The 11,244-nt window shown below is 42.3% G+C and overlaps 1 protein-coding gene across 2 annotated transcripts in view; it reads right to left on the reverse strand.

The window, feature by feature from the left end:
- cdh5 (cadherin 5) overlaps positions 1-11,244 on the reverse strand; it is a 58,773-nt gene that overhangs the window by 24,763 nt on the left and 22,766 nt on the right. For both annotated transcript variants that reach the window (XM_050071291.1, XM_050071290.1), the window contains 5 exons: positions 7,511-7,624; positions 5,070-5,212; positions 4,848-4,981; positions 2,652-2,761; positions 2,271-2,373 (listed from right to left, as the gene is read on the reverse strand). In XM_050071291.1, the coding sequence (XP_049927248.1) occupies positions 2,271-2,373; positions 2,652-2,761; positions 4,848-4,981; positions 5,070-5,212; positions 7,511-7,624 (604 nt within the window). The remainder of the gene's footprint in view (positions 1-2,270; positions 2,374-2,651; positions 2,762-4,847; positions 4,982-5,069; positions 5,213-7,510; positions 7,625-11,244) is intronic.

Here is an 11,244-nt window from a genome sequence, read left to right on the forward strand (position 1 = left end):
AAATCCAGGAAGAGGAAGGTTATTTAAGTGTGGGAGTGGCCTATTTGAATCCCTTTTGTTTGAGACCATGGTGCAAGGTGAGTGTGTTTGCTGATCCTGTGAGTTTATCTTCTCTATCTCCTTTAACTTTAGCTTATATTGAAGTTATGTTATGTAACGTGTGAAATAGAGTATGGTGAATGTGCTAGGAAAGGTAGTATCAGCACTGCTTCTACCTAGAGCTCGCATCAATGGAGCCTGGGTTTGTTGAAGGTGGCAGTGCTGTTTGGGCTGAGGAAGCCTGTGAGTTTATCTTCTCTATCTCCTTTAACTTTAGCTTATATTGGAGTTATGCTATGTAGCATGTGAAAGAGAGTAGTAAGTAGAGGTGGCAGTGCTGTTTGGGCTGAGAAAGCCATGTGTAAGTAAGGTAAAGGAGGTTGTTGGGTTGGTGTGGGGAGCAGTGAGAGCTGGCATTAGGGGAGTGTCTCTGGGACGCCAGAGATCATCATCGTCTAGCCTCCTGGAGGTGTCGTGGGACCAACTAGACGAAACACTGGTGAAAGGAGGTTCCCACCTGATGACCCCAAAGACATGTTAGTTATCACTGCTCACTGGTCTGTATAGTTAAGCCTTGCCATGACAGCTTATCATAGGGCTTAGGAGGTTATTCACTGAGTGCTGATCCTTTTCTAGAGCACAAACTTCTTGTGTTTATTTGAACCACCAACACCTCATACCCTCAGCCATTTCACTGCTTAACTCCAGTAGAAAAAAAATATTATCAGCTTGACCACCCAACCATGCTTGGTAAACATTGCTTTTGACTTATTTTAATTTACTTATTATATATCTGTGTATTTACTTTTTATTATATGTTGTATTTAAATGCATTGTGTGTGATTTTTGACTGTGTTAATACTGTTTAAACTGGTGCACAACCAATTGCCCCCTGAAGAAAAATAAATAACGTATAGAGACGTAACTTGATGACGTGACGCCACATACTCATGCAAGTTAAAATAAATCAACGTTGACACTTGGTCTCACAGCGGTTGCCTGGGTCTAAAGTCCTGTGTTTGTTTGACTCATCCACCTCTCCCTCCTCGCAGCCTGTCACTACAGCCACTAGAGGTCGCTGCCTACACTAATGTAAAAAATGGATCTATATCACTGCAAACTCTGAATCCATTGCAATGGTTCAGCATATTTACTTATATATAAACAGAAGTCGGAAACGGAAATTCGCCTCCTCTGCCCAAATCAAACTGGAATGCCAAAAAATCGGGGGTCTGCCCCCAGAGGCTGTATCGCCGTCTGCCGGAAGTCAGACGCTGAATACAGCCGATGGGTTCTGAGAACGGGCAGCAGGTGAAACTAAAACTAATTATCAGTACCAAGTTCGCTCGTGTGGACGCTCAGCGGCTTCGGCCTGATCTGAAAACTTCAAGCACGGTGACCCGTTTTGTGTTTGCAAACAACAATAATGTATTTTGTGGGTGGAGCCAAACTGGCAAACTGGTTGTGAACTGATCTACATGTAGTTGGAAAAAAAAGTTTTGTCTCTACTAAATTAGAATCTCAATATTTAGGCTAATCACAGCTGCTCAATAATTAGTAGAGGACTGTGTGTTAGGCTTATGTGAATTGAATTATTTATGTGGTTGGAGATAATTCATCATCAGAAAACATGGTCTTTATTTATGTTAACGTACAGCGTATAAAGTGGGTTTAGATCGGTTCTCATCTGCATCCAGGCAGGGAAAATAAAAGGCTCGCTAACAGTATCGATGCAGCGACATTGAAAGTCTATGACCAAAAGTATGGAGTAAAAGGATATGTGACGAGGTCGGAGTGAGAATATGTTGGAGTTAGCCTCTTGGTGCTCTTTTCTTTTCTCCATGATTTTCTTGCACAGCACCACAGTGTCTCTGTTTGTGTGGCGTGTTCCTTTAACATCCTTAGCCGGGATGAGTTCAGAATACAGAGAGTCATCTGCAAGTCCACCGAGCCACTCGCTCTCATTATTTTCAATATTTGCTGTTGTGCATTCTAGACGGCACTTACGGTCCCAGACAGGCTCTCTAAATCCCCCGTCTGGCTGCGAGAACCAAAGCATGCTTTGAGAAGTTAAAATAATTTCAACTTTCAGCAACAAAGCACTGAGCCTCAAATGGAGTTCCAGTCGTTGCATAGCAACAAGTGCCGAGGCCAGTGCTTCCTGCGAGCGCCGTTTAGAGCAACAAGCAAGAAGAGAGAGGTAAATATGCTCAGTGCACACAGAGACTTACTGCCGTAGTCTCTGATGGAGAAGTTGGAGCTCTCGCTGGCCAGGCTGAAAGTGAAGGAGGCCGGCTGGTCGTCTTTATCTGTGGCTCTCAAGGTTCCTATCACCTGAGGAAAGACAAAAAGACTTCAAGTAATGAAACCTGGACACGAACTTTGTTTATGGAACAGGGGTGACAACTCGTCATAGAATCACTCTATGAGAATTCTTTGCCTATCCAGCTGAACAAGGGGCAACATCATCCTCCCATAAACTACCCATCAGTCTCCTGCATGTTAGTCCTGCTTGGTGGCTACATCAATACTAAGTAAATATAAGATCTGTGAGTTTTACTACTTTTTTAATACAAACACAACACACAAATCCAGTGATAGCCTGCTCTCACCGTGTTCGTGGGGTCGTTCTCACATACGAAGATCTCATCCACGGTCAGTTCAGGCTTGTTGTCGTTGATGTCCTGAACTATAATGTTAACTTTAACAAATGACTCCAAACCTACAGAGAACAGACAATGACAGATGATTAACTGCAGTGTAATGATAAATGTCTTTGGTACTTTAGCACTGTCTTATCTTGTCTAATCTGTCTCACAGTGTGCTGACAATAGAAATAGACGGAGAGTTGCCTTCAAGGATTTGTCATGTTTTTCATGTAATCTTAGTTAATGCATACGTGAAGGGAAAATAAATCATCTTGTTAAGACAGAGATCACAGGCCATTGTGCTAACAAGAAAACAAATTGTTTTAGTTATCGAAGATATTTGAAGGATCCAGTGTCTTTGATTTAGGGCGATATATTGGCAGAAATGGAATATGCTTTGAAAAGTATGGTTTCTTTGATGTATAATCACCTGAAAATAAGGATCATTGTGTTTTCAGGAGCTGTTTATCTCCACATAGGGAGCAGTTCCTCATCTACAGAGACTGCCATGTTGCACCACTATGTTTCTACAGTAGCCCAGAACGGACAAACCAAACACTGGCTCTAAGATAAAGACATTCACGTTTTTACGTTTTTGCATCAGCCACAATAGTAAGAAGCCAATACATCCTCACTGGACCCATCCACCACCCATCCCACCCACCCTACACTGACTTTTTGCCCCTTAAATCACACTGTTGTCTGGCCGTGTTTCCCACTGACACTGCCAGGCGCCGTTGAACAATAACAATGACCGGCCGCATATAATGTTGACGTTAAAGGATGGCTTTTTTCGTTGATATCTGATGCCAGAAGTCACTTACAAAGCGTCTGTATTCGATGACTTAAGAATAAGACAAAGCCCAACTGCGATGAGCAGTGGCGGAGCTACCCTGATTTGTAACGTGAAGCTGCTTTATTCGGTGTTAAGTGGTTTAAATCACTTTGTTTTGGAGAGGAAGAGACCTCTGTGGATAATTCGGCACACAGTAAAAACCTCCTGGATGTCCAAATCAGAGAAGGTGAGCACACATTAACTTATGAGAAAAAAGCGGTGCGCAAACAATAGCATGTTGTGGACGAAGCCACTCGTCTCTGAGATGCTGAACGGCGTAAAAGATGCTCTGATTTGTAACGTGAAGCTGCTTTATTCTGTGTTTTTACTGGTTTAAATCACCTGATCTGTTTGTTTCAAAGAGGAAAAGACCTCTGTGGATAATTCAGCTCCGAATTAAAACCTCCGGAACATTGAACATTGCAGGAATTTTAACCGGGAGAAGTTTTAGCTGGTTACAATCTGCAATTTATTACTAGAAGTCTCGTAATTTCAACAAGCTCCCAAAGGTTTTGTAGCATTTTTGTTCATTGAATTTTTAAAGCTTCACGTTGTGTGATGTGGCTCACTTGAAACAACCTGTTTGTCACATGCCTTTAAAAAATGATTAGACGTGATGCTGATCAGGTGTGTGCATCTCTGTCTTTACTGGATCTGATTAAGGTCAAGTGCCTGAAAGGATTTCTATTTGTGAGCTTTTTGTTTGACAGTTTTTCTTTTCGTCACATTAAAGCACACTTATTTTACATCACTGATGTTTTAAATATATTTATCTTTTGATAAACGTGTGGCTCTCTCTCTCTCTCTCTCTCCTGCCTCTTGTGCTGAGATCTTGAAACTATCTTTAGTACAGTACATGTACTGTATATCGAGGACCCTGTCAAGCTCAGGGGACCATTGTGTTCCTTAAACATCGTGACAAGACACTAAAATAGATCTCTGGATTTCATTCATTGCTGGTCTAAAAATATATAGTTTGGTTTGGAAGCTGCGAGTGAACAAAGAGACCCACTAATGTGATTTTCCTGCTTACTCTCTGCTTCCCGTGTGGGTCGACCAGGTGTTGAGACAATATGTTCAATCTATAAAAATCCCTGTTAATGTGTTACACTCCCATCCCTCAATAAATCCAGGGGAGCTGCTCAGTGAACAACAAGAGAACACACTGTCTTTTATTGTCCTTTCTAACTCCCTCCCTGTACGCACATTACCGTTGTTAAAGGAAACACATGGTTTTAATTTTTATCTGAAGTTCTATTGTTTAAAGAAAACAAGATTAATAAAGTTGTGCAATGTGTGTGTGTGTATGTGTGTGTGAGACGTACCATTTGGCTCCTCCTGTGCCTTAACTTGAAACATGTGTGTGGCCTCCAGCTCTCTGTCCAGCGTCCTCAGGGTGGACAGCTGACCTGTGAGCGGGTTGATACTGATCGGACAGTCCTTGTCTAAGATGGAGTACCTAAACACACACAGGGAGATGAGTTACAGAAATTAAGCAGAGTTAGCAGCATTGTTTGTTCTTATTAGAGGTTTGCACAGCGTCGTACCGTATGCTCTTGTTGGCTTTGTCAGGATCTCTGGCAGTGACTGCTCCGATGTTGGTCACAACTCGTTCCTCCACCACAGTGAAAGTGTAAATGGGCTGCGAGAAAACCGGTGCCTCGTCTACATCCAGCACCTTGATGATTACCTGTCGATTTAAAGTCATTTAGATAGTTAGAGAGTTAGATATGTTAATACTTAATGTTTCAACAATGCTGTGGTTGATATGTTTAGGTTGAGGCACAAATACCACTTGGTTATGGTTAGGAAAAGATCATGCTTTGGCTAAAAATACACGGTTTTAGGGGCACAATCCCTGCTGGTAAAGCAGCAATATCTCAGTTTTGGTGCCATTATCCTTGCAGAAAATACAGCTGTCTGTCTCGGTACAGAAACAACTATTTTTCATGCCAACATCCCGGCAGGAAATGCAGCAATCTTGGTACAAAACAACCACTTTTTGTGCTGCTATCATGCAAGAAATGCAGCAACGTCTCGTAGGGTAGACATATTGGCGGAACCTTTTTGGTTTAAACAGAACAGACAGCCTTCCGCCACAGGAGGGGCTGTTGATGACTTGTGGGAGGAGCTGTTGATGACGCTGCATGTGCGACCCACTGGTGGTGGATAAACAGGAAACAGCTGATAGCAGGAATGAGCAGCTAGTAGCAAGAGGGAAACGATGAGCAACTGGGGAGACAAGGAATTGCGCGCCCTCCTTGTCCTCGCAAACGAAGAGGCCATTAACCGTCAGATGACGGGGACGGTGAAGGACGGGCCAACTTATGAGAGAATCACCGAAGGACTGACCAGCCGCGGCTTCCCTCCCACGTCACTGTTTGCGTCACACGCTGAGCTACACGTTTTGTTACTTGCTCACGCCCCCCATTGCCCCGAAAAAGACACATTCTGTATGAACAAAAGTAGGTAGGCGGCATTTTGCTGCACTCCCCGATTTTGTTTTTATACTGCCAATGCTGAAAGAAGACTGATTGGGCTTTCCTGCAAATTTGCACAATTCCTGTCTAAAAAGGGCATATGACAGCAAGAAATATAGCAATGTCTCACCGCCTTTTGTGCCACTATCCCGGTGTGAAATGCAACAACGTCTCTGTATAAAACAACCCCTTTTATGGCACTACCGCTGGAAAAACAACAACATGTCACTACAAAAGACTCATGTTTGGTGCCTAAAAAGCCGCTGGAAACAGCAATGACTCATTAAAAAACCAACTAGTCTCCTATGTCACTTTAAAAAGGTTAACATCATAGGTATGACACATGCACAATACAATGCCAACATTTTCCTCGAGGCTGCACACCTGCACACCTCGGCCTCAACAGCTCTACTCAAGAATTTGCAGTATTCACAGGGAGAAAAGAACCAACTCTCCAGTTTCCAAATAATTTATCTTTTAAATTGAGTTTATTTCTGTATGATTTGGTTGATTACATCTTTTTAGAATTATGTCATGCATAGATGCCTGGCCCAAACAGGCTTATGAGACACCATTATTGAGAAAAAGAGACAGAAGCGACATAAATTGTAATAATGCCGAGCTAATAAACCATCCTGACATTTTTTCCAAGTTTAGAAACAAGTATTGCTAATGACCATCCTGTCATTATCACTGCACCAAAACACCTCTGGATTTTGAGCAGACATTTAACTATATATAGATATTGTCAAGTCATTGAACAAGAAGATAACACAGAAGAATTCTTAACGTCTCCTAATTTGCATAACTCACACAACCTGTTGTCCTCCTGGATGTTTTTAAAACTGCCAGCTTCAAGAGCCAGAGGAACGATTCCTGTTCCCAACTGTGCAGCTAAAAACCTTTGACTACCCGATACGTTTCACAAAAGGTTCTCTCCCACAATTGTGCTTGATTTGAATATATGTTTTAACAAGATATGTTTTAAACAACAACCTCTCATTGTGTTCACACCGCATAAAAAATGATTCCTTTCCATATATTGTAATTCAGCTTCCTCAAAAACAGCATGAAGCTCTGTAGTCCATGGAGAATCGTGCACTCTAAAGACAAACATTCTCATTGACCCTGTTTTCTGATATATTAAGGAAATTATGCCACAGTCTCATCATTTCACATTTTCACCTTGTTGATTCAGGAATCAAACCCGTATCACCCTGAACAGCCAAAGTAAGAGCAATCTTACGAACACATAAAACCACGTGCAGCTCTGTTCTGTATAGTCTGCTATTTAAGATGTAAATTTGGAGTAGACTTTACCAACAAATAACATATTTTCCTTTCCACAGACACAGACAGAGCCGTATGTTTCTGCCTTGGTAATCAGCTGAATTAATTTTGGTTCAGTTCCTTCTTTCCTGTTTTTACAAAATATTAATCCAAAGTAGGGTTTAATGACAATCCTGGGGGCATTTCGGAGACCACAGATAGTCCTGTCTGACACTCACCTGAGCTGAGGTGACGGCACTGTTCACGTTGTCGGCAGGAAAGCGCAGGTTTCTCAGGTTTTCTTTCACTTGGATGATGAAACTGTAGCTGGGGGTCGTCTCGTAGTCCAGAGCCTGGGGAGCCCAGAGAGAGTCCACAACAAGTCAAGATTAGATCGAGATGTAATGTAGTATTGGGCACACACAACCTATTATGAGCTCTTCCAGTCCTTGCACTGGCTTTGTCTATATGTTCACACAATTTTGTCCCTTTGGGCACAAATGTGTTAAAATTACATGCTGGTAACATGAAAACAACACCAGTGCTATTACCAAGGGCTGCAGTTTTGCTGCAAAAAGGTCACAGGTTGGTGAGGTTTTGGGAAAGAAAAATGCTTAAGGAGGAAATAAAATGTCAATTTGCAGTGTTATACCAACGTAGTGCTTTTATTTTGAAAGAGACTGTATGCAAACTGTACATTTCCTGTGAAAACGGAAGTGTATTTTGAAAACACACAATGCATGTAACAGGCTGAAGTTGACACGGCGTCCCAGAATGTCAACAACAAACGCATCCAGGGTACCTTGCACGTCTATGTCGACGTGGAAAGTCCATGACCAAACACTGATATGTGAATGGGTCAGAGTGAGAGCATGTTGCCATTACAAGTGTGTAAGAAAAACATTTATTTTTAAAAATATGAAACTGCTTCATTCAGCGTTTTATCAGTTTAAATCAGCCGGTCCGTTTGATCTGAACCTCTGTGGATAAAAATCTACTAAACATCTGGATCTTAAAGGGATAGTGCACCCAAAAATGAAAATTCAGCCATTATCTACTCACCCATTTGCCGAGGGAGGCTCAGGTGAAGTTTTAGAGTCCTCACATCCCTTGCGGAGATCCCAAAATGTAATTTGAACTCTGTTTTTAGCCTCATTGTAGCTCTAACTGCCTCTCTGTGCGCTTAAGTGTGTGACATTTTTACAAACAACTTTTTATGTCGGGGCTTCAGGACACTTGGATCACTACGGACGAGCAGTATGGAGATATTTTGTGGTTTCAATTATGTGTTTTTGGACGTTTGAATCTGGGGCGCCGTCAGCCTCCAATTTTTATTTTTGGGTGCACTATCCCTTTAAGTTATATATTTAGAGGTGCTGGGCTAATGGTCCGGCTCTGACATGTCGAACATGTCACAGCTCAAGTTTCTTAGCTTTTGTTTTTTTCCTGTTTTACTTTGAAACTCACATCTCCTCTCATTTCAGATCACTTCACTTCCTGCCCCTGTGTGTTTTCCCTCCCTTTGGATGACTTCACCTGTGTCTGCATGTCTGACCTGCCCTGATTAGCCTCACCTGTGTCTCGTTATCCTTCCCCTCACCAGAGTATTTAGTGTGTATCTTGTTTTCTCTCAGTGCCAGTTTGTCTTAGAGGCCGTTTACATGTACACAGTGATTTTGATAAACGGAGACATCTTCCTTCGTTTGTGCCCTTCGTTTACACGCAAACGGAGATTTCTCCTCTGAAAACGAGTCTTTCTAAAAACTCTGGCCAGAGTGGAGATTTTGGAAACTCCGGTTGCGCGTTTGCATGTAAACTGAGATAAACGGAGATAAACGGAGTTATAGGCAGCCGACGTCACAGTATGTGCCGGAACTTGCGCCTGTGTCAAAAGTGCGACCTATGTTGCTATGGTGACAATGGATACATGGAAGGCTTGAGCTTCTCGTTACAATGCCACCTACAGGTTTGGCATGCTCTTGTGTATATATACACGGGTAAGTGTAAACGAAGATCTTTTTGAAAACGGAGACAGTGAAATGTCCGTTTATGAAAATAGCCGGCAACGTGTAAACGGCCTCTCAGATCCTTGTGTGTCTAGCGCTCCATCCTTTTGTTTCCCTGTGTCCTTTTCTTGTTTTTTTTGGATTTAGCCTGTTGATTGACTCTGCCTCATCCTGAACTTACATTTTGACCAGCAAAGACCTGAACTGTCTCCAGTTTGAGTCCACTCTCACCTGGTTCACCAGTTACAGAACAGTGTGGGAGAAACACTGATTTGTAATGTCATTTCAACACATTTTGTGCTCACCACCACATAATGCATTGTAAAAATTGTGTGTCAATACCTACAAGGCTCTATTCTTTGTCTTGCATTTCATGTTTATGTTGTCTAATGTAGCTAGAAATCTTAAATGTCTCCTACTAGGACTCTTGCATCTAAAAAGATTAAATTAGATTAAGACACTCTAGATATAAGCAGGGTTGAAGACTTTACAACGTTGGACAGTTTTGTATGATTTATGAAAGCTGAAAGGCAGTTAAGTACCCTTGATGAAGGTCCAAAGATGTTAGTATATTCAATAAATTGTGAAGCAGAGCAAGAGCAGTGTGTGGGATCTTCTTCTTATTGCCAAAATGTAGTTAACTCACTCAGTGTCACTTTCCCTCATTACTATTTTTGTTACTTAACTTCAGTGCCCAAGTACATCCTCACCCATCAACAAAGTTAAAATGTTCCATACTTGGATTCATCCTAAGGTGCGTCCACGTATATTGCTCTTATTTTTAGACTGGCGACACATTAAAGTGCATTTGCACTTTATTTTTCACGCGCTCAAATGCATCTCCTATCGTCATCCTCAGTGCATTCACACCTGCGTCTGTTCACCAAGGACATCTCTCTATGCCAGGTGTAAAAAGGCTCTAAACGTCACAATTCAACTGAAACAACCTGGTTCAGCTCGTATACTCTCTGGATTTAGGAAACATGGTGGAGTGCCATATTTCCCTTTCATGTTAAACATGTTACCATGCATGAAAACACCTCCTTCCTTTCACTTTTACAACGTCTGCACAAACTGAGACTTGCACAGTGTCACGAATGCACTTTCATGTCAACAAATATATGGCAGCAAGCACTGCTTACTGTCACATTTCTGCTTATCATTTCTCTCCCTGTATAAGAAACAGCCTACAGTTGAGTTAAATGTTGTTTCTGGCGGACTGTTTTATCTGTGGATGGGACACCACAGGTAGGCAGGGATATTCTGTTAACTGGATTATTCATGGTAACAGGGATACTCAGTCGCAGGGTATCAAAGGCATGTGTAAACAGCTTAACAAGAATAAGACTTAGCCGCAGTGTGGCCGATAGCTGGCTTATTCTGTAAACACAGCCGTTGAGAACGATGAGAGGGGCTGCAGAGCTGAGGGACGAGCCGAGCAGAGAGAAGATTGTGGTGCGATTCGATTCCAGGCCAGCGTGGGTACAAGCTATGACAGAGCTCAGTTCATTAAAATACATTTTCAGCCCTCTGATGTCCCAAATACTTTATCTGAGGAGCACAATCCGGTGAAGTATACGTGCGAGCAGAAATAGCTCTCCTAACCAGAAGGAGGCCAAGATGTTTGGGTTTAAATTCTCTGTTACGCATCATTCTCCTGCAAAAAACTCCCATTTTTTTTTAATATTGCTTTTTTGATATATATATATAATTGGTGGCCATGTGGTGGCACAATGTGTAGGGAGTCATAACCAAAAACCACTAATGTCAATACATCAGTCATGGAGTCATGGAAGCACTGTGACCTTGATCCTTGACAGCAATGCAGGTGGATGCCCCCCTGTCCTGGATTGTAGACTACTTGACTGGCAGACCACAGTATGTGCGCTTGCAACGCTGTGTGTCAGACAGAGTGGTCAGCAATACCGGGGCCCCGCAGGGGACTGTCCTCTCTCCCTTCCTCTTCA

Source organism: Epinephelus moara, chromosome 19 (assembly GCF_006386435.1).
Source record: "Epinephelus moara isolate mb chromosome 19, YSFRI_EMoa_1.0, whole genome shotgun sequence".
NCBI classification, from domain to species: domain Eukaryota; kingdom Metazoa; phylum Chordata; class Actinopteri; order Perciformes; family Serranidae; genus Epinephelus; species Epinephelus moara.